At 36.3% G+C, this 23,895-nt stretch overlaps 1 protein-coding gene across 1 annotated transcript; it reads right to left on the bottom strand.

Moving 5' to 3' along the window:
• Positions 1-6,087: 6,087 nt before the first annotated feature.
• LOC129236475 (pancreatic triacylglycerol lipase-like) lies at positions 6,088-7,537 on the bottom strand. The gene is made up of 2 exons (XM_054870899.1): positions 7,271-7,537; positions 6,088-6,843 (listed from the first exon to the last, which is right to left on the bottom strand). Exons 1-2 carry the CDS (start codon positions 7,432-7,434, stop codon positions 6,120-6,122), a joined length of 888 nt encoding a protein of 295 aa, XP_054726874.1. The 5' UTR covers positions 7,435-7,537; the 3' UTR covers positions 6,088-6,119.
• Between the last annotated feature and the right edge of the window lie 16,358 nt (positions 7,538-23,895).

Raw genomic sequence — 23,895 nt, 5'->3', positions numbered from 1 at the left:
GACAGTACTGAATAATTCCTAGAAGCTACCTTTTTCTATGTCATCTTTGACATTTGCCAAGTAGACAGCTGTACTTAGTCTTGCCATAAATTCTATGACAAATTTTACAACGCGTACGGCGAGAACAAAATTCGCAGAAAAAATTCCAATATTTTTGCTTTCGTTCGTAAGCATTGTCTACTCATAAATTATACTCAGTTTCGTAGCAAATTTCGCTCGCTAACAATGGAGTGGGGAGCTAAGGAAAATCGCATTGCAGGGATTGCACTATAGAAAAGCGGTAAAAGTGCAAGCGAGATTTACGAATTGCTGAAAAAACTTAATATTTCGAAAACGCTTGTTTACTGAAGTGACAGACACAGGCCCGACGAGAGGGGAGGGGGATCGGGTACTTTTTCCCCCAGGCCCGGAGTTTTCAGAGGGGCCCGGACTCGAGGGTAATTCCAAGAAATTTCCTGCTTGGAAAAATATAGTAAATAATACTTCTACCAGAGTTCCGTCACAGACTTTTTTTGGTGTCACCATATCGAATTTTATGATCACGATTACGAAGAATAAATATAATATGGTGATACAAATGTGTGTATTATTGAGATTTGGAATCTGAGTTAGGAAGGAAACTCGACTTCGATGATATTATAAGAGCTTTTGCCTCAGCTAAAGCAAGAAAAGCAAAATTCTAAGCATCGTGGCAGTCATTTTCAAACATTTGTAAGGCTCACAAAATGAATAAAAAATTTTAACTTTTTTCAGCTGCGTTTTTTATTTCAGATCTGCTGAAGAGTTTTCTAAAATTCATTTTAATCAATATTTCATAATTAATTCAATCAAAAATTTTATCAATGAGTTTTTCAATGTTTAAATGTTATAGGACTTAACATAATACGCATTTTGATAAATAAAAAAAAATTTTAAGGGGCCCGCATCTCAAGTTTCCCCCGGGGCCCGAATACTCTCTCCACGGCCCTGGACAGACAGAAAAAGAATAAGTCGTCCCCGCGTGGTTCGAACCCGTGCAGCCATAAAAGCCGTTCGAGAAACCTCCTTAGAAAGCAGAAAATCATGTCCAAGGAAGCGAATATTTCGACCTGATCCATACTAAGACTAAGTAGAGATGATCTCCACATCAAAGTCTTTCGTCGCTCAACTAGTAATATTTTGACAAAACGCTTGAAGAAAATTAGACTCGACAGATGTAAGCAGCTCTTCGGTGGCACGCGGTCAACAGCCGTGAAAATATTCCTTTCACAGATGAGAAAATTTTCACTGCTGAAGAAGTTTTTAATAAGCAAAACGACTTAATCTAGGCTAAAACTTCTAAAGACGCAAAAAATGTTGTTGTAAGGGTTAAGGGTGGCCTCCATTCAGCCTCGGTAACGGTTTGGTGGGGAGTGTCTTGTAAAGGCGTTATATCTCTTCATTTCTGCGTAAAAGGGGCTAAAACCGGGTCAAAAGTGTACCAGAAGGATGTTTTAGAAGGCGTGGTGTAGCAGTTGAGCAGTACTCTCTTCAATGGAGAGCGTAGGATCTTACAGCAAAATTTCGCTCCAGCCCACTTAGGCAAAAATCACCCAGCAGAGGCTAAAAAACAATATTCCTTGGTTCATAGCCGCAGAAGATTGGCCATCTGGAAGTCCAGATCTGAATAAATTGGTCTACAATTTGTGGTCAAAATTGGAGGGCATGGCCTGTGAAAGACCTCACGGAAATTTGGAAGGTCTCAGACAATCTTTGATTCGAGCAGCCATGTCAATATCCATGGGCACCGCTTGTGTAAAAGCAAGTTATGACATTTTCGAATGAAAATTGTATGATGTTAGTTGTGAAATATCATAACATTAGAAAATTCTTAAAAGGAATATTCTTTCGCTCCGCTTTATATTTGATATCATCAATATTATACTTGACTGCCCTCGTCTTTTCCAGCGCATTTATTTTTACCTTCCACGTGTAGTAATGATTTGTATTAAATCATTTATGCCTCTTATGGTCAAATACCAGAAGATTTTATGAATATATAATAATAAAATTTCAAATTCTTTGGCTTTTCATTTTTTACCTCCTAGACAAACTTTCAAATTGTCACTGAACTACATAAATGGATAAGTATGAACTATTGTCGTTAAGTTGTTTTTTTTTTTTTTTGCTGAAGTATATAATAAATCATGTATTTCTAGACTTACTAACAATAAATAAATAAATAAATACTAATCGTTCGAGTCCCGTGCAATCGCATTGAATTAGCACTGAAAATACTCACTCAACCCTCCCGCTCATTCGAGTAATTTCATCGAAGGTTTTAAGGTAATAAATTTATTATTTTAAAATAAAATATTTATTATTTATTATATTAGAAAAAGATAATCTTTTAATGCTGTTATTAATGTTTTATGTATTACTGCACGTATGCGTCAGATTGTATTCTCATATCACAAATTGAATCAAGGTGAATTAACTGATAAAGATTTGGTAAAGTGCAGCAAGTATTTTAAAAATAGAAGGTAATATAACTGTAGTTGCGATTTTGTGCCGTGAAGGAACATAAAAATATAATGAAATTATTAAGCGTGGTCGATTTTTACTAAACTAAATTTCTATGCGTAAGAATTTTTGCAGCGAAAATTTCACGAGGATGAATCCTTACACTGCACTGTAATGGTCAACGTGGAAGGGGCGATTGCTTAAAAGCGTGCTAATATCGGTACAGATGTGCTGGATACTTGAGAATATTATTATTTAGGTGATTTCTGATTAGTTTGGTAGAAAACATAACCACTTCCGAGATATTCGATTTTAGAGATTATTCGCAAATAAAGATTGTACGAGGACTTTATTTAAATTGTTAGTTGAACGGTTAGATTTGTTTCCCTTTTTCAAATAGAGGGTAAAATTAATAGTTAATAAAAGTTGTCAATAAAACCCGAACCAGGCTCTGTGACTCAAAAATAGCTACCTGATAATATTTTGAACTCACGATTTCAAGTCATACAAAAGAAAAAACAAAAATATATATAAAGGGTGGTTAAGTTTTAAGGGCCGGTGTTAATTTTGAATCAAATACAATTTTTTTAAAAAATTATTATCATTTCTCTTTATCATGATAATATTGGTATAGTTCAATTACGCATGGAATAAAATATCGGCCAAATGACCGCCGTGGCCTCGGCGGCACACCTCCATTCGATGGTCCAAATTTTCGATGACGCTGAGGCATAATTGAGGTTCTATGCCGTTAATGTGCTGAATTATCTCATCCTTTAGCTCTTCAATTGTTGCTGGCTTAACGACCTACACCTTTTTTTTTTCAAATAACCCCAGAGAAAGAAGTCCAACGGTGTCAAATCACATAACATCGCCGCGACGTAAGATTTTTCGGCCATCAAATTTTTCGCGCAAAAGAACCATTGTTTCGTTAGTTCTGTGACAAGTGGCATCGCCCTGTTGAAACCACATATCGTCCACATCCACATCTTTCAATTCGGGCCACAAAAAGTTCGTTATCATCTCACGATAGCGAAAACTATTCACAGTAACTCCCTGACCGGCCTCATTTTGGAAAAAATGCTGCCCAATGATGCCGCCGGCCCTTAAACCGCACCAAACAGTCACTCTTTGTAGTTGCATTGGTTTTTGAGCAATCACTCTTGGATTATCATTCACCCAAATGTGGCAATTCTGCTTCTTCACGAATCCACTGAGGTGAAAATGTGCCTCATCTCAGAAGATGATTTTCTTCGAAAATTGGACGCCTGTTTTCATAATGAGCCTCAATAACTTTAACGCGTTGCTCGATTATGTATCTTTCCATGATTCAAATTGAATTAGTGTGAAATTGAAAAATTTAAAATAAAATGCAAAAAAGAATTTTATGTTTAGGTGTGGTTTACATTCAACATCGGCCCTTAAAATTTAACCAGCCTTTATGTATTTTATGAGCAAACTATTTCGATATATCTCTTTAGCTATCAAAAAGGTATAATATTCTCAAAACAACCCAATTGAATAGACTCAGCTGGTGATCCAACATAACGAAACGTCGTTTCCAAACAGTACTTGCTTAGTACCTGGCAGGTCGGGTAAACATTTTTTTTGCTATTGCGAGACCCTCAGTCTCCATTTTCTTTAATCTGCTTATGCGATTTTGAAAACGCACTAACAAAGTTAATGTTTACACATTTTCTGTATTGAGTTATTTCTGGCATTTAATTTTGATTTCAAGCTTTGTATTAAGAAATGTTTAGTATAATTTTATGGCGAATATTTTTGAGAGCATTAGAGAGCGACAAATGCGATGCATCTGTAGATGAGCTAGAGGGTTAAAACATTCCTTAAAAATATTTCTCGTTCTTTTTTCCACAGAACTGATGGACAAGTCGTATATCTAAAATGTAGAGATCACATAGTTTCCTAAGCCGATTGAACATAAGGAGGCCCAAAAATATTGAAAGCTTTGAAAAAAAAGCAACTGAAAACAACCGTTTGGTGCGACCTATGGGCTTGAGGAACCAACGGTCCATACTTCTTCAAAGACGAGGCTGGCGTCACTATAACAGCAAGTGGCGAACGCCATTTGAGAGGATAAGTAAAGTCTAAATGCTTTGTGGATAAACCAGTTTCGATTGAGGCATTGGAACCAACATTACTAAAGTTATGCAGGAGATACCGATGGAAGTCCTCCAGCGAGTCATTCATTCAGTGTCAAATTGGGGGTGGCCGAATTACGGCACCGCTGCGGCCAACATTTGAAAGGGATTGTCTTTAAGGGTGCGGTTACCTGTAAACGTCCACATTTTCCCAGATTTTCGTTAAAATTATTTAAAATGAGGAAGTCAATATATTTTTTTTCAAAATTGGCATACAGTTTATTTACACATTAAAATAATAAAATTTTTTTTTTATTTTAATCATTTAAAATGGCGGATCTACACTCAAAGGTCGCAACGGGGCTTCTCAATCGGCGGCCATTGTAGTATCGGCGTCAGTGACCTGAATACAAAACACCAAACATTTTTTTGTTTATTAATGTCATAATTTCTATATGAATTAAAACAAAATGAAAAAAAAAAATCGCGGAATAAAATGCTTCAAAAAAAAAAAAAAGGAATTTTGAGGCGAATTTTCCTACTGTTTGTGCTTCGAAAAAATTATTTTTTCGAAAATTTTCGAATTGTAAATTCTCATAGAAAGTAATATCATAAAAAAGATGTGTGCAAAATTTCAGGGAGATCGGTCAATAACTTTTCGAGTTATCGTGCATGAAAATTCGAAAAATGTAGTTTTGAGAAAAACGCGGCTAAAGTTTGAATACAACGTAACTATACCTCTCCCAGCGCTCGAACGCAAAGATTAGAGTCGTCACGGTTGACGATCTATAATATAAGAAATACTTAAATTTACGTCCTAAATTTTTTTGACATATTCTTAAAAAAAAAATTTCTTTTTTCGAAATTTTACAGGTATCTGTCCCCTTAAAATAAAAGTCATGTAAAACCATTACACAAAAATAATAAAAATTGCCAAATCAATTTGAATTTTCGTTGTTTTATTTCAATATTTTGGGTGTTTGGCCGAGCTCCTCCTCCTATTTGTGGTGTGCGTCTTGATGTTGTTCCATAAATGGAACGACTCCGAACGGCAGATATTTTTATGAGAAGATTTTTCATAGCAGAAATACACTCGAAGGTTTGCTATTGCCTGCCGAGGGGCGGCCGATATTAGAAAAAAACCTTTTTTTTTATTTTGATCTTTCACCGAGATTCGAACCGACGTTCTCTCTGTGAATTCCGAATGGTAGTCACTCACCAACCCATTATAAATAATACACGGTTCGTTGTATATTAACGATTTCGAATGTCACGTGGGCAATAACAGACGTAATCTATCAATCATTTTCATGAAATATTTAGAAATATATATCTGCTTAGGCCAGTGTGCTATGATAACTAAGTTAGGGTCATATTGTATATATCCCCTATAAATAAATATAATATAAATATTGTATATATCCGCTATAAACAATAATATATCAGCTTAGTAGGCAACTGCCTTTGCGCATACAATAATACAAAATTTTATTTATTTTTTTAAATTTTATTTATCATTATTTTTTATCAAATTTCTTAAGCATTGCCATAACCATGGGGGGAAGAACTCAGTACAGGTACATAGTATTCGCCCGAAGCCACATAAGCATTGGTTTGTGAGCCCATATTTACACTACTGTAGGTGCTGCCACATGCATTCTTCACTGCTGACGTGTAGTCACTGCACTTCACACTGGGATAATCGTTTCGAGACACTGACTCAGCGTAGTAGGTAGTAGAGCGACCATGATCACATGCGCCAGTTAAATCCCAGCCACAACCAGGTTGACTCTTACCGCCATTTGGATAGAAAGAGGTCTTACCAATGGGCTGCAAAAAGCCCAACATTCCACCATTGGTTTGAATAGTTTCAACATAATTGGCGTCATCGGAATGCAAACGTTTCTTTGTCTTTTTGTAACTGAAAAGCGGCAAAGCGGGATCCATACCGATGATCGCGTGAAGTTTGCCATTCTCAACTAATTTACCAGTATAACCGGCAACATGAGCACCCAAACTATGACCACTTACTTCGGTCGTGTCGAGAAGCAAACCGTGGTTTTCTACCATGTAATTAATCATGCTGGCAACCTTCTTTCCCACTTTGGGTACAGCCACAACGGAAGAAGCGTAATCAATGGAACGAGCACGCGCCCAATCGACAACGATCACATTGTATTTGTCACGGGCCAGCCATGCAGCGCGAATATCCTTGTTCATGCTGGAGGTGTAGCTCTGTGTCCAGCCATGGATCACGAATCTGCAATGGTGGTGGAGTGGTACATATAAAAAATCAGTATTGTGCTACAAGGTTTTACACACCAAAATATTATTGGCACATAAAAAATGTTTAGCTTTTGTTAAATTTCATGCAAGAAAGTCATTCTCATAAATTCAAAAGGGGCTTTGCAATTTATTCCCACGTTTTGCTTTTGGATTGCATTTAATTCATGAGCGTAAATTGCAAATCTGCTGTTGCGTAATAGAGTTATTTATGAGAACGATTTTTTCATATATAATTCACGACAAAGCTAATTAGTTTGCACACGAAGCAACAACAACAACAACAGTAAAAAAAAGAAATAACCGAAAAATTATAATAAAAAGAAAAAAAAATTATAATAAATTCTTTGCAATTTTTTTCTGATTTTTGCTAAGTGTACCCATATTTGCAATTCTTTCCTTACCTCGTTGGATTGCTAGCATCAAAGTTAGAACTTTGAATCGATGAGGCGCTTTCGCTAATCTTTTGTCCTTTGGAGGGATTTAGGTTTGTATACAAGTAAAAAGTTACAGGCACAGTTGACAGGCGTCCCTCCATTTCTTCCTGTTTCTCCAATTCCTCCAACATGCTTTCGCCCTCTTCTATCGAAACCCATACGTATGAGCCATTAGCCTGAGGTACATACCAACCATTTTCACCACTCACGCGCTCCTCCTCAGGAATGGGCACAGCCGCAACTATTCAAAAGAAGTTATTGTTGTAGTTACTGGCCTTAAGAAATTTCGGTAGCACAATTAAGTTACCTGCTAAAGCAAAGACTGCCAAAATCCAAAAGACTTTCATTATGGAATTATTTTCAAGTACTAATGATTTCTGTTCAGAAGGTAAACAGTTTATATACCTAGCGGGGGGCACTAAATAACGAATTTTAAATGAATCAGTTAATCGCGTTTATTGCATCGATATCAGCAAAATAGAAGCTCGACTAATATAAAATTTAAATCGTCATCGAGCGGTGGCGCTGATAAACGGAAACCGTTAATTTATTGCAGTATTGGACAAGAAAAAAATTACTTTTATATGAACAAAGCATTGCTATGTGGTCGATAAGAATCAATGCTACAACGCATGATAAATACAAGGTGGCGCAAAATTAGTCACCCTATCGAAAGATTTATAAGTTTTGCAAATGACGTCGTATGTCAATCATATTTCACACTTGTGAATTCGAGAGCTGCTGCATATGAACAGCCAAGCAATGGGATACCTAAAGGCAAAATATAGATTGCCATCACTGAAAATATTTTTTTTATTTGGTAAAAAGTGAATCGAAAACAAAATTAGATCATTAATTTTACGCCACCTTGTACTGTCGTGGGTAAAAAGTTTATTTTTGATTTTTTACAAATGCATTCTTGTTATTCTGTTATTTATATTGTTATTTAAATTTTGGAGTGTTTTAAGCTCTGACATAAATCGTAGATATTTAAATAAATAGGAAATTCCCGAATTTGCAATAGTTGATGAGAGCGGTAAGTGCTTGAAAAAGTGTTTACTCAGAAATTTCATTTACTAGCTGACCACATCCTTATGTTAGACACACATCCTTATGTTAGGCAATTTGATCACAGGCCACTCCTAGGTCTCCTACGTTCAAATATTGATCGTACCCCATTTCGACTATGTCTGAAGCTGCGAGAATGAGGAGGAGGAAGAGTCTGCCAGACTTCTTCTTTGTCACTGTCCTGCATGGCATGCCACTAGGTTTCGATACTTCGACTCATCGTTCTTGAATGATACTGAATACCTTAGGGATATAAGTTTGGCTGACTGGGTTTGCACTTAAAATAAATTGGTTTCACGAGGAGTAGAAGATGAACTGCTACTGTGGTATCAAATGGGTTGGCAACAGTCTAAGTGAGTTGGTTTGAATACTCATTGCTACTTCTACCTACCTATCTACCTATTCAAGGCCAAAACACAGGTGCTGTGAGCCACAATGGCTACCGTCACGAAGAAATCTAAGCGTTGCAGGTGGGTTATTTTAAGTATTAAGTATTTAAGTATTTTTGCATTTTTTTGTTTAATATTTATTTAAGGCCAAATAATTTTAATATGGTTTTTTGTTCATATTCCGTAAAACAAAACTACAGGGTTGCCAATATTCGACTCTTTTGACAGAGACGTCAGTCGCTTAATGACATACCGCGTTGGAAGCGTCGGTCCAAGCAGATTTTTACCATGGAACAGCACACGTCACGCCAGCGCTCCCAAATTGTTGAAATTTACATTCAACAAAAGAGGTCAATTGTGAAATCTCAACGTGCGTATAAAAAATAAATAATGTGAAAAGTGCGCCTTCGAAGAACACCATTAAACGTTTGTACGAGAGGTTTTCGACTGCTGATGCTCTTTCTAATCCAAAGAGGCCAAATCAAAACCGACCAAGGCGTTGCCAAGGACATCCCAAAATCGCCGTTCTCAGTAGTTGGGCATCGCTCGGACCATTTTACAACGAATTATCCGCATTGATTTGCATTTATTCCCGTATAAGATTCAATTGACGCAAAGATTGTTGCCTGCGGACAAGCCTCGTCGATTGGAAAGGGCTCAAAGAGTCATCGAAATCCGTTGGGTATGTCGAATATGGGCAACCCTGCACATACATACGAATACATACAGTGAGAGACTTAAGTCTACATACAGCAGCATATTTTCTTATTTCCCAGAAAGTATACAATAATTGAAAAAACTGTTGATGAAATTTTTTCGGAATTCATATTAATTCATAAATTTACAATAATTAAATTATTTCGCTTGTTTTATAACATAAAAATTAACAAAACAACAAAAAAGAGGTTTGACAAAAGTCTACAAATATCCATCTGGTCAAGGTCAAAAAAATCAATTTTTTTTTTTCGTTTTAAGCGATTCCTACTATATTTCAAGTTGCAGAGCCTAATTCTCAATATTTCCGTAGATACAAAGCCAAAGGTAGGCGAGCGTTGGGTAGTTACGCTGTGACCGGACAGCTATAGTACAAACTTTATCTTCTTTTCTCGACTTTTCATTTTTATGATTTCTTTGAATTGGCGTACATGAATGAAAAAAAACTAATGAACCTTTTGAAATGAATCATAGCTTATTTGAACTAACAAAATAGATAAAAAAAAATTTTTCAAGATTTTTATACCAAGTTGAAGAGAATTTTTTTTTTATAGAAAGGCATTTTTTTCTTTAAAACCTCCAAAAAGTTGAAATTTTGGAATTTCTCTCAGTTTTCTTAGTTCATCTAGAATAAAAAATCATGATAATTAGAAATCCATTTGAATTTTTTGCTTTAGATAATAATTACGAGCTGTATCTTGTACGCCAGTTGGAAACTCCAGCGTTGCAGCGCTCTACTAATTTCTATGTTAAACATTTTTTTCAACTTATTTTAACCAGTACAAAAATTTTTTATACTTTTTAAATGTTCATTAAAAGATAGAAAAAACTTTGGAGTGGTAAATTAATTTTTTCCTTAAACAAAAATCGCAAAGAGATGCAATTTTTAGACCTCATAAACCAGGCTCCTCCCTCAAGCAAAGCAAACATTGAAGAAATAGTTGTAAAGTACCGCTATTCGAAAATTTCAATTACATGTCGTTGCTCTATATAGTATGTACAGAATATATACATATATGTGATAATACGTATGAAAATAAAAGTCGAACCAGGCGCTCAAATAAGCTGTTGGAAAAGATATAAGCTCCATTTTAAGGGAAACTCGACTAAAATCGGAGAATTAGTCGAGACATCCGGAAAAAGTGTTCATCCAACAACGTAAAAAGCCTTTGATTTCAGACAAAAAAAACTGTCGCCTTCGGCTTGAGTTTGCATGAGCGCATATTGACAAGGGAATGGATTTCTGGTCTAAGGTTTTATTTATTGACGCATCGAAGTTCTTCGAAAGTGATGGCCGGGCTAAAATACAAATGGAGGGGAAGAAAGGCGAATATGGAAATGAAAGATTTGATGCCTACTGTTAAGCTCGGCGGAGGTATCGGAATGGTTTTGGGAGATAAAGCTTCATCTGGTGTTGGAAATATAACCTTTACTCAAGGTACTATGGGCTATAAGTATAAAAAAAGTGGTGGTACACATAACAGAAGTGATTCTTTCAAGGCAATCAAAGAAAGAGGGAGAGGCCTGAGAGAGAATGAGAGAGCGAGAGAGAGAAAGAATATGTATTTAAATAAAATCACAACATTTGCAGAGAATACAAATAGACAAAAGTTTACAAAGAACCGAGAAGGGTCGACCAGTGTAGGTAAACGCCGGATACAAACTGTGGCAACAACGCGCAATACACTGAGCGTTAATCACCCGCACAAACTCAGCGATTCTGGGACCGCAGCAACGGCACAAATTACCGCAAGGCAATACCAATAAATATGACGCCGGAATGGATAGCACTTTAGAGTACGCACAAGCACTAGCCAGGAAACGGAAATTAGCGACAAAAAGTAGGCACCAAAAACCAAACGCCAAAAAAATTGCCACTAAAAAACGCCCCAAACAGTAGGCACCAAGGAAATATAACGCCAAAGAGTAGGCACCAAAAATATATTTCCTACAAGTTTGCACCAACAAGCAAGCGCCATAAAGTAGACAGTGTTATTTCTCACTAGAAATTAGCAACAAGGAAAAACTCAGGAAAAATAGCCCAAAAGTGTATCTAAGATACATAAGGTATAGCTCTCTCTTTCCTTTTCCTCTATGTTATTTCCTTCTTTCTCCCTCGCGGAACGAAAATGCCCAAAACGTTGCATGGCCTTGAAATTTTACTCTCCATTCTCGCTCGTCCATCGACGCCTAAGAAGTTTCAGTTCAAAAACATATCGGAACAATATTCGAAGCCATTGGTAGAATGCTTGGGTCTTGGGCAAGGCTGAGTTTTCCAACAAGACAATTACCCTAAGTACTCTGCACTATTTGTCCAAAAATGGCTCTTAGATTACGCACCCAGGCAACTAATATACATACAGAGTTAGGACTTAAATCAGATAGAGCTTTTTGGGAGCTTTTAGAGAGATAAATTCTACGAAGTGAAGTAACTGACCAAAATGGCTAAAGAAAGAGTTGATAGAGGTATTGAACCAAATAAAGCAGGAAGAGCTTACCCGAGTTGGATCAATGCCACGATACCTCCAAGCAGTGATTGATAACAGTAGTGGACCAACTAAATACTAAAAGTATTCAAGAAAGATAGTTTTAAAATGAATATATTAGTGTTTTTAAGCTGTATGTAGACTTTTGTCATACCGCTTTTTTGTTGCTTTGTTAATTTTTTTGTTATAAAGCAAGTGAAAAAATTATTTTTTGTAATTTATGAATAAATTTGAATTCCGAAAAAATTTCTTCAACTGTTTACTGAATTATTATATACCTTCTGGGAAATAAAAAAATATGCTGCTGTATGTAGACTTAAGTCCTTCACTTTACCAGGTATATACCTATGAAGTGAGACTTCCAGCTATTAGTCCATACATGTCGCTAGGAGTATTTTTAAACCTAAACAACCTATACCAAATGTCTTGTTTTTTTCGTCTGGCATCTGTCAACAATATTCAGTTCATTGTTTGTTACGTTTCATACAACAATGCATTTTTGTCGCTCTTAAAAATGTCGAATTTTGTGCCTTCAAACTACGATTTGCGGACATTGAAAAACCACCTGGGAAATGTATCAAATCGTTACTTGTGATGAAAAATGGGTGTATTTCTCCAATCCCTAGCGTAAACGATCGTATGGTCCGCCCGGCCACAAGCCAAAAACAACGGCTAAACCAAATCACTTCGGCAGCAGGGCAATGCTGTGTGTTTTCTGGGATCAGCGTGGTATGACTTGGTACGAGCTATTAAAACCAGGTGAAACAGTTGACGGTGCACGCTACCAATGGCCAATTGGCCGATTTGAACAGCGCTATATACCGGAAATGCCCAGAATATGCCAATCGGCGTCACAAAGTAATTTTTCTTGATGATAATGCACCGCCACATCGAACTAGAGCGACCCGGAAATTGGTGGAGACGTACGATTAGGAACCGCTGGTGCACGCGTCTTACTCACCAGACTTGGCGTCTTCCGATTATCATTTGTTTGCATCGATTGGCCACGCACTTTCCGAGCAGCGCTTCAATTCTCACAAAGAAGTCAAAAAATGTCTCGATGATTGGTTTGCGGCCAAAGACGGCCAATTTTTGGGCGCGGTATCCACAAATTGCCTGAGAGATGGGAAAAATGTGTCGCTAGCGATGGCTATTATTTTGAAGATTAAATTTGTAATCATTTTTTGTTAATAAACGTTTGAAATCGAATAGGTATACACCTGGTATGTATAAATGCGATTTATTTTGAAATTTTTCAAAACAACTAATAAACTTCTTGTGTGGGTTTTATATTTGCCCGTTTTTTTTGTTACAAATTTAGAATGACTCAACATATTTATAGGTATTTTAAAATCTGATTATTTTGGTTATGTGGTTGTTGTTTTTTAATGCGGGTCTAGCGATTAGGTGATTAGAGTGGCTGATTATCGCAGGGGGATTAGTTCTAAAATTGCAAAGTAAAACTTGGTTCTTAGACTTTAGTCCATTCATGGGAGGTGTGTCCGCAAGTGGTAATTTCACTGTGTTTACAAGTTCTTAAAGAAGACTCTTAAGTACGAACGTTTTGCGAACGTTGCTTTATGGTTCCCTTCTTCTTCGTCCGCACTTCACAACCGTACGTCATGATTGGTCGTACGAGAGCATAATGCATACGTAGTGTTTGGTTTATTGACAGAAGTTTAGAGTCGAATAACTCTACTTGCGCGAAGTATGCCCCGCGGTGCCTTTGGTATCAGTAATTTTATGCTTGGTCGAACTTGAAACTTCACAAACAATATCGTAAATTTGCTCAATGATTTCTCTAGTTGAGCCACTTTTTGGACGTCCACTGAGTGCTGCTTCTTCAAAGATTCTGCGGCCACGTTTAAACTCTAAAACCTATCGATGGGGAGTTGGAAAAGAAGGAGCGGAACCCTTTCAACATTTCCTACATTTTTTTTATAAATTTCTGTTGCTGATCAACTTCACAAAACAAAAAATATTATCATTGGCCGATATTCGGTTTTTTTCATTATAAAAAATACACTAACACAGAGAATTTAAATGGCTTGTAAACAAAGAATGCAATCAAAGTTCGAGCTAAAATTGATTCTGCTGTCAAATGAGAGAAGAGATATTAAAAAGGCTTACAAACTTTGGCTTCTCTATTAGTTAATAGTATTGGTTTTAAAACTTTCCAATCAGCCATTATTTTTTATGTCATTCTCGATTTCGTTATAGTGCCATGAGCAACAAGTATACGACTTCCTGCAACAGGTTTGTGTGTGTTTGTTAGTTCAATCACCACTCAATTTAACTAATAAAAAAACATATAAATATACTAGAAACCAATAAAATTTAATGCAAGATTTATTAAGTGGAAAACTTATTTTTTGACAACTGGTTAACATGAAAAATTGAAAAAGTAATCGCATTAGAGCGAATTTGACAGGCTTATCTGGACGTCTACATGTTGTGGCTTTACTTAGAGTGACTTAGAGAAAAAGAGGAGAGCAGGGGAAAATCCGGTGTGAAAAAAACTAAAACACACATACACACACACCCTTAAAAGCCAAAACAAATACAAATAAATGCACAGCAGACCAATCAATGGACGCAACCTTCGCTCTTCTACAATTCCATGACCCTAATCTCTTTGCGTGGAATGCTATTAAGTGTGTGGTTGGCAGCAAAAGTAAAATCAATGCCAACCTTTCGCAATAGTTTTTCTATTAATATTAAATGGCTGCATACAACATATTGACGTTCATTCCTTTTTGCTTTATTTACAATTTTTAGAGGAGGACTCTGTGTCTTTCTCAGCATTTCACACGAAAATAATTTCTTTTCACATCCAATGTAGGCACTTTGGTTCGAGTGTGTGCCGCTTACATAGAAAATGGCTAAGCTACTGTTTGATATTTTGGTGCTTCTAGGAAATGGAAGTCATACTCAGACGATTAAATGAACTGAATGTGAAAAAGGAAGAAAGTATTATAAAATTTATTTAGACAATTTTTGTTAAGGTCTTTAAGGACACTATAAAACCAGTGCAGCTCACAAAACTGATAAGATTTGCTGATCCACAAAAAGTTAGATTGCTAAAGCAATGTACTGCGTTGAATTGATCAGGTATCCCAATTCGGAAGGGTGAGAAGACGACACCTGCACTTGTAGCATCGAACCTTCAACTGTCTGTATAAACGGCTATATTACAATCAGTGGAATGTTATTTTCTTCGCCCTCTGTCCTGTTGGGAATTCGGTTTTAAAAATTGTTTCTAGATATTCCTTGGTAATTGTAAAATATTTTGAAATTTCTCAATGACGATTGACATTTACTTGGCAGCGCCCACAGGGGTTTAAGTACGCACGCATACACTCACCCAAAGTTGTCCGCAGTAGTTGAGTTTGCTTATACGCCAAATTGCGGTGTTTTTACTCACATTTATGCACACATCCATACGAAAATACTTGTAGATGTGGAAGTGCTTGTGTTTGTTTATGCTTGCATATGTATTGAGGGGTACGAGTGTTTATTATTTACCAATTTGACATGAAGCCACCTAATTTTGTAGCTGTAAGTCGGCCAATCAACCTATTCGACAACCCCAGGGGAGGAATTAGTCCAGCTGGCAAGCATTTGCTTCAACGGCATATTTGGGTAAAGTGTTTATTAATAACCAACATTCATGGGTTCGTATGCTCGTAGTTGGTAGTGATGTTGGTTTAAACCCCCACAATGCGTGGCTCTACTAACTACGGATAATATTGATTGAGGTGTCTCGGAAGTTTTTTTATAGTGGAGACAAGCATGGAAATTATTCAGCAGCAAATTAAAGTTGTATGTTTTTGGATAGTTTAAAACCAAAAATGTATTGGGGTTTTAGATCAAAATAAGATGGAGTAGGTATATGAAAAATAATATATACAAGAACCTTAGACTCGAAAATATTTCTCTCTCACTTCGTAACACATAACTTTTCTTATAGTAAAAAAAAAAACTAAATTGTACATCCTTGCATGTATCTGTGTATATGGAAATATTATATTAGGGTTATGGCATATTTATTGAAAATATTTTATCATGCGTGATATTAATAAAGTTGTGGGTGTTTCAAAAAGTTGGGTAATACTTTGCAGATAATTGATAGAATATCTTCGGTAAAACATTAACATCCCATTTATGGACAAAAGAGTGCCTTTGTGAAGAATTATGCCTTTTAAAATATTCAACATTTTTGTCGCATATTTTTTTTTACTGCTTAAGGGGTCCCGGTGGTCTAGAGCTCGAAAATTTAGAGTATTTTCAAGAATTTTTTTTTACAACAAAAAAATTGAAAAACGATATTTAAACCTTTTAGGCTTTTTATTTAATTCTTTTATATAAAAAAAATGAAAATTTAATTTTAATAATTTAAAAAACGGTGCTGAAGTTGACCCTTCTGAAAAATTGGACCTGGACGGTATTTTGGCTATTCCATTTATCTGAAACACAAAGACCAAAAAAATTAAAAATCAGTATGACTGTAGCTATGTCCCGTACTAGAATGAAAAAAAAATTGACAAAATGGCGCGGTTTTGAATTTGACACTGTAAAAATCGTTTTTTTTTTTCAGTTTTTTTATCAAAAAAATACGAAATAAATGAAATAATAATATGATTCCGCCCGTTTTAGGGCGATAGAATTTCAGACGATTCGGTTGAATAGTTTTTTTTTTGTTTTGACAACACCAGGTACAAGAGCGCGCGGACCGCTCTCTACCTAGTTAATGGGCTGTAGAAACTATAATATTGAGAATTTCCGCATGAAAATTTCTAAGTGTATTCTTACTAGATATTAGATACTATGCTTTTGAAATATTGAAAAAACAAGAACTCGATTTTTTGAAATTTCTAGACCACTCGTAGGTTGCTCAAAAAATATGAAAATTATTAACATAAACCCACTGCGAAATGGTTTGCTGAATTGCGTTAGGATAATTTTCAAGTTTAGCAAAAGATTTTTTTTTAATTCATAAAGCGCGGTACAAAAATTGTCACATTGTTGTTAGTAGACATAAATTACCTTAAATTATTAACTGTAATCAAAGAGGGCGTTCCCCGTCAAATCACTCTTGAACGAAATGTATTTCAAAAGGCATTTATTTACTATACAAAGCGAAAATTTAGTTCAAATAAGACATTAATGAACGGAAAAGGTAACTGCAGAGAACGTTAAATATAGAGAATTCTCACGAGCTACGAATAGTGTGAATTGTCAAAAATGAAGTGAAATCGCGAACACTATTTCACCTCGCTTAACTCGACAGCGGGGAAGTTCTTAACAGGGCTGATTACAGTGAATTATGTACAAGTACATTGGCTCTGCTCAGTTTTTGGTTTCTGTATGAAATCAAATTGACGAATGCCGACGGCATTTTGCAAGGCATTTGCTTGTGCATTTTTATGTTCCCTTGGTAAACGAAAATTTATTCAATTTGTATTTTCAAACAAAGGTGATGAAGAAAAAATGATTGAATTTATTATATGCGCCAACATTTCAAATCAAAGTAACTTTAATATTTTGATTTAATTTAAAAAAATACATTATAAAACGACCTCTCACATTTTGGTATGTGCGTTTTAGTAAATTTAAAACTAAACAAATTTGATGAAAATTTTCACTAATTTTTTGAGTCGAAATTAATTCATAGCATACAAGTGTTTTGGTATATCGACATATGTATGTATTTACATTTGAACATGCATTTATTTGTTCCTTTGGCAAACCAAATCTTTTTCAATTTACACTTTATTACAGGAAATAATAATATACATACATTTGTATGTATGCATTTTCTAGATAGTATAAAACTTTAAAATAAATAAAGGAAACAAAGAAACGTATTTGCATATATGGGACAACTAAATTCAATTGCATCTTTATTAAATATATATATGTTGCACGCATATGTGTGCACTGAAGCAACATGACCTACCTCACGAGCATCGCCTTATATTTCATGTAAATAACCTAATGATCAAATTCCTGCCTCACAAAAGCTAAAACAAATTTCTTTTGAATACTCATGTACATATTTGTATGTGCGTATGTACACTTGGTGCCCATATCCCTTCAAACAAATCAAAAAATTCTGTATACAAAACGCTTCATTACCAGGCACACAGAAAGATGGCATATGCAAATATAAATATTGAATTCAAGCAAAACAATGCTCTACACATATGCATGTACATACAACCGCACACACAGGGCATTCGCTCTATTCCTCAAAATGCGTATGTCGTTCAAAGCTAAAATTCTATGCCTAGCGACTACAAGAACAAAATGCAGTCATAGACGCAGGCGTAGCGGCCATCATTCTAGTTGTCATAGCGCTGAACAGTCGCGGCGGCGCCGAACAGTTTCAACTATTGTAATGTGCAACAAAAACTCATCTTCAAAAAATTCATTGATAAGTTCGAGCTCATAGTTCTAAGAGCAAGAACTTTCATTCATAAAACGATCCGCCCATATGCCAATTTTCTCGACAATTCGAAAATAGTCAATATTGGAATATTTCGCGTAGAATTATTTGCCAATATTTGATAAATCTTCAATTTTTGTCAAGTCGAGTGCCCGCGGCATCGTACATATGTATGCATCAATATATGTACGTAAATATGTGTATATGCACAATGCTGTGCCAATGAATGTGCGCTGCGCCATGAGTGCGCGCTGGATTTCTTGCGAAGTTTTACCGTTTTATCTTGAGCTGTGGCTGGTGAGCACACATACACACAGCATATACATATGCGCAAATGTATATAAATTCACAAATTTACATTTGCATATGCCATCTTCCTGTGCGCCTGGTAATGAAGCGTTTGCTATAGAGGATTTTGATTCAGTTGAAGGTAATTCAACAAAGTTTTACAGACACCAGACAGACAGACATAACATATGTACATAATTTGGATGATTTGGAGAAATTCAAATATATAGGTCATATTAAAAAGCTACCTAACATTCTTTGCTTCTAATCACCAACAAATTCTTATCGACTGCTGCTAAATTTACATAATTCAGCCCCTCACTGTTAATTTTTGTTGAAAAATCTGTCTATGGTGAATTGTCTTCGCGAGACGAGTACCCCTCGAAAATGAACACTTTCCAGTCATTAAGACTTCTCTATTCATTAACGTTCTCTGGTAACTGGTTAAGCGAAGATGGTATTGACGCACGGATGATAGCATACTAGGTTGTGCCTTCTGTTCGCTATGTCGTTAAAGTTTCATGAACAAACAAACTACAGTAAAGAGAATTACTTGTTTGTAAGAGTAAGAGTAAGCGAAAGCAATAGAAACTACCAAATAAGGTTCTAAATTACGCTGCGCCGGTAGGTGCAGTCGAGAATACAATTTGCCTAAAATACCTCCCAATCGCGGATTGTAGATGGAGAGAGAAGATGAAATGCAAAATAAGCAGATCGTTCCAAGCTCAAGCAATCGTCGACATTAATAAACATGAAACGACGGGACGCCTGGAGACCAACGGCAGTCATAACTGGCTTTTAGTCTGCCGGAGAACAAGCAACCAAAATGGGCATCCCTCGCAACACATACTGTCATGGTTGCAAACAACCGGAGAAACAGGAAACAATCTCCCATTTCCTTTGTGAATGGCCTGCCCTATGGAAGGACGGAATGTTACCCTTGAGAAAACCACTGTTCAAGAGTCTCGAGCAACTGTCTGGCGCAGACGTCGACAATCTAATAAGGTTCTTAAACCGCACAAACTGGATATATTCCTGCTGCAAATAACTTTTAAACATGTTGGTAACGAAGATGTAGTAACAAAATAGTGCAGAAGCGCTAGTTGAATTCTGGATGAATCACCGCTTCAACCATCCAACCAGTCACCGCTGCGCCAGTCTGGTCGCCTGGAACTAGTGATGCGCAGTGGACAAACCTCCAGACATGCCAAAACACTGCCATTCGGACAGCGGCGGGTTGCCTCCTGATGCCCCCACTACAACACCTACATAACGAGGCTAAGATTCTTCCTGTCAAAGAGCACAACAAACTGCTAGAAAACAGTTTCTTCTCGGGTACTACCGCAGGCTCCACCCATGTAGACACCTGCTTGAACCAAAGCCGCCTCTCAGGATCGTCAGGAGGCATCTCTTCAACTACTCCAACGAGATCTAGATCAAATGAAATCGACAAATACTTGTTTAGACAGACAATGAACGACATTCATCGGGAGATACTTTCCACCTTCCAAAGTAACCGACCCCCGTATGCCGTAATGGAAGACCAACCACCACCTACAGCAAATGAAGAGCTCCCCCGAGAGACCCGCGTAACTTAGGCGCCGCTACGTTATGGATACTGTAGTAGGTTAAAATCCCACCTATCCAGAATTGATCCCAACTTAGCAAACCTATGTCCAGCATGTGAAGGCACCTTGCACGATTCTAACCACCTTTCACATGCCCCATCAAACGCACACATCTAACAACCCTCTCCTTCTTCCTCTGGACCTAACCTGTCAGAACAGCAAGTTTCCTGGGCCTACTGTTAATCTACATTGCACTGACAGGGAAGCTGCTACAATAATTACGACAGCCATATACGAGAAGTTATACACATACACTTCCTTGGCTCGGTGTCTTTCGCATAGAAACGCAAAAAAATCCATTTGGAGGTTTTTTCATAATTTGCGCTTTCACAATTTAACACGCGACAATTCGATTTCATTAGTTGATTGAGTTTAAATGTTACAAATTACAATATTCAAAACAAGTAAATTCTCCTCCTTTTCTTTGTTTTGTTCGTTTGCTTTGTATTGGAAAGAAGCCTGACGTCAGACTTGTTAAAATTGCGAAAGATAGAGTACTTGTTTTAGGAAGACGCCACTTTCAGTGTTCAATTCGCCTTGGTATTGATGCTAAGCAAAACCGGAGAAGAGATTGGAAGAAAAGAGTAATTTTATAGCCGCTACTATGAAAAATTCATTCATTCATTCTGAATTCATAAAATTCATTGACTAATAAAAATGTCTCCCTGCTTCTATTGGGTCTCTCAAAAGACGCGCGTAGGTGTTGTTTTAAAATAAAACGTGGAAACATTTAGATTCACTATTTTTATTCAAAACACAGAAAATACGGCTCTCAAGATCTATGTATATGTGAAAAATGACACCAGTTAAATGTCCATCAAGCGCGTCTATAGGTAAAATCGGCTAAACAAATGACGAATTGTGGAGATCGTCGAGTATCGATCTTGAAGATTGGAGGTTGTTCAGCAACATTTTTCGCTAAAGCAGAATTTTCCCCCATAGAAAGTCTAGTTCTTGGTCTACCACTGGTTTTTCTATCCTCGACAAAACCAGTTTCTTGATATTTTTTGCACCAATCTTTGAATTGCTGATTCATTCGGATATTTCCATAAAAAAAAAATCACAAATTTTGCGATATGTTGTTTTTAAAGATCGACCATTTTTGTAATAAGTTTCAATAATTTTAACGCGTTTTTCTATCGGTTAAAATTGTACATCTGTCTACTTGAGAAATGTCAAAGGTGAAATAAAAAAGGTAGCGTCTAGGAATTATACATTACTGACGTCACTTCTGATAGAGTTTTTACGAATACCAATTGACATTTTTCAGTTCAACTTTTATCTCAAACTGGTAGATGAATAGCTAAAAGGCCTTTTTTAAGCCAGTGTATAAAATACACCTCCAAGCGCCACTTTTGCGAGACTCTTTACATGACAGCGGGAGCCACTAAGAGCGCTTCGCTGGAAAGGTTTGATAGATCCATATGCATTCCTGACCTCGAACCATAAGGCTGGCTATGATATGTTTCATAGTCTCCCGAATTCATCCAGTTAAGTAAATTGTAGCTCCAAAGATATCTGAGAAATGCACTAAAATTAGTTTTTCATTCAGTAAACACAAAAATTAGAAGACTACCCGAAAAATGGCAGAAAGTCAACGATCAGAATAATGCATATTTGTAATCCATTTATTAAAAAAAAATTAAATTTTTCTTTATCAAAAATAATTAATTTCTTACTCGATAACTAAGAACGCAAACAATTTTAGCGACTTCCTTTGACAATCTAACAAAAATTTCCATCCTCATGGATACTACCGAATTTGATTTGCAGTGCCTTAAGGGTTAGCGTGTTGTACATACATAAATCCATGTACAAACATTTACGAGGCCTTTTAAATTTCAAATGTCGGTGCTATTGCATAAATTACCACATTTCCTTTTTAAGTGAATTATGGACTTCTTTCTGGACATAGACAAAAAAAAATTGTACGAATATTTTTTGTTGCAACTACAAATTAACTGCTAAATAAACTTTTGAATGCTCCCCTCTTTGTCTCGTCGTGTATCCCGCTCACTTCAAAACTATGTAAAGCAAAGAGAAACTGAGTCAACTTTTTAGCTTCGCGTCGTTGCACTGCTCGTCTAAGTAATTGAGCAAAGCTGCCTAATGACCGCCACTAATAAACTAAACGCCAAGAAATATGCTATAATCTAGACAATAAACAAAAGATAGCCACCATTAATTCTTGCTGCCACTTTGCCTTATCTATTACCTGCTAAAGGTATTAAATAACGCAAAAAAGTATGCAACGGTTTAGTGTGAGTCGATAATATAATAAAAATAATTGCTGTTCAAGCGTCGTGTGGTGAATGAAGTAAAAGAGGTGATTATGCGGCAATAATCATAGTCAAGTTAAGGCTTAAATACTTAATAGAAAATTCATATCTTTATACATATGTATATACTACTCATATGTACGTAATTGAGTTCTAAAGTTCGAGTGGCGAAAGTGGTCACTAAAACTGCTATTGAATCTGGTAATCCCAATTTCTGTGTGCCTTCGGAGCGTTAAAGTTGGGATTTTGTTTAAGAAGAGAGTGAATGTCCGCAATTTTCAAAAACTTAAGGGCACTTTGACTTCCTAAATGATGCACGGCTATTGGGCCTGCCAAAAAATATATAATATTTTTTTTGATCGATTTCGAGGAATACATACGGCTGGGCAAAGCCACTGAACAATACAAAAAAAATTAATAATAATTAAATAATATCGATTTATAAATATTTTATTTATATTTATTATTGATACTTTATTTATTTATAGAAAAATATATTATTTTCTATTCAAATTAACTGGTAATTTTTATTATTATTACTCAAAAAAAAAAAATTTATATTAAAAAATATAGGTGACTCATTTTTTTTTGTTTTTGGCCATAGAACAAATTTAGGGGATAAGATTAAAAAATATAATTTGTTTCTTTTAGACCATCTTAATGTACCTGTTGTCAACACAGGCATACAAGGTGGTGCAAAATTAATCCTTCTTTTTTTTTTTAACCTTCGGCTTGCCACTTGGACAGGGTCCGGCACTCGAAGTGTAATCAACGTCAGACCGCTCGCGCAGCTGATGCACGGGTTCAAAAAGTGAAGAAAAGACTTGGGCGAAATCCCCGACGAATTACCAATAATTTGGCGAAAAAACTGACGCATACAGAAAAATGATCTCAAAGTCAGGTCTTACAAGATCCAAAAGGAACATTATTTCAGACCAAAGCAGCAACAAGTCAGACTTGAAAGCGCAAAGGAGTTGCTTCGCTTGGCCGAAAGCGGCCAATTTCCGAACATTGTATCTTCTGACGAGAATTTTTTTCAAATTGAGCAATTCGTAAACTCTCAAAGCGGTAGGGTTTATTTGACCGAAAATTTGAGTCATCGATTGGGCACTAGGAGACAGCACCCACCACAGGTAATAGTTTGAGCCGTTATAACCGCAGATGGGTGTTCTCTAATCGTTTTTATCCAGCCTGACTTGAAAGTAATTGCGAAATATTATCGGGAAAGTATTGTGGAGGTTGCTTTGAAGTCGTGGGCAGACAAACATTTCCGTGGCAGACCATGGACGTTT

The sequence above is a fragment of the Anastrepha obliqua genome, chromosome 1 (assembly GCF_027943255.1).
Source record: "Anastrepha obliqua isolate idAnaObli1 chromosome 1, idAnaObli1_1.0, whole genome shotgun sequence".
Lineage (NCBI taxonomy): Eukaryota > Metazoa > Arthropoda > Insecta > Diptera > Tephritidae > Anastrepha > Anastrepha obliqua.
This window is presented reverse-complemented; position numbering and strand designations above follow the sequence as displayed.

Bases quoted from the DNA above. Each gene is read 5' to 3' on its own strand.
- LOC129236475 (XM_054870899.1), bottom strand. From the start codon at position 7,434: ATGTTGGAGGAATTGGAGAAACAGGAAGAAATGGAGGGACGCCTGTCA. The intron at 6,844-7,270 runs GTAAGGAAAGAA...CCACCATTGCAG, and splicing joins GATGCTAGCAATCCAACGAG to ATTCGTGATCCATGGCTGGA.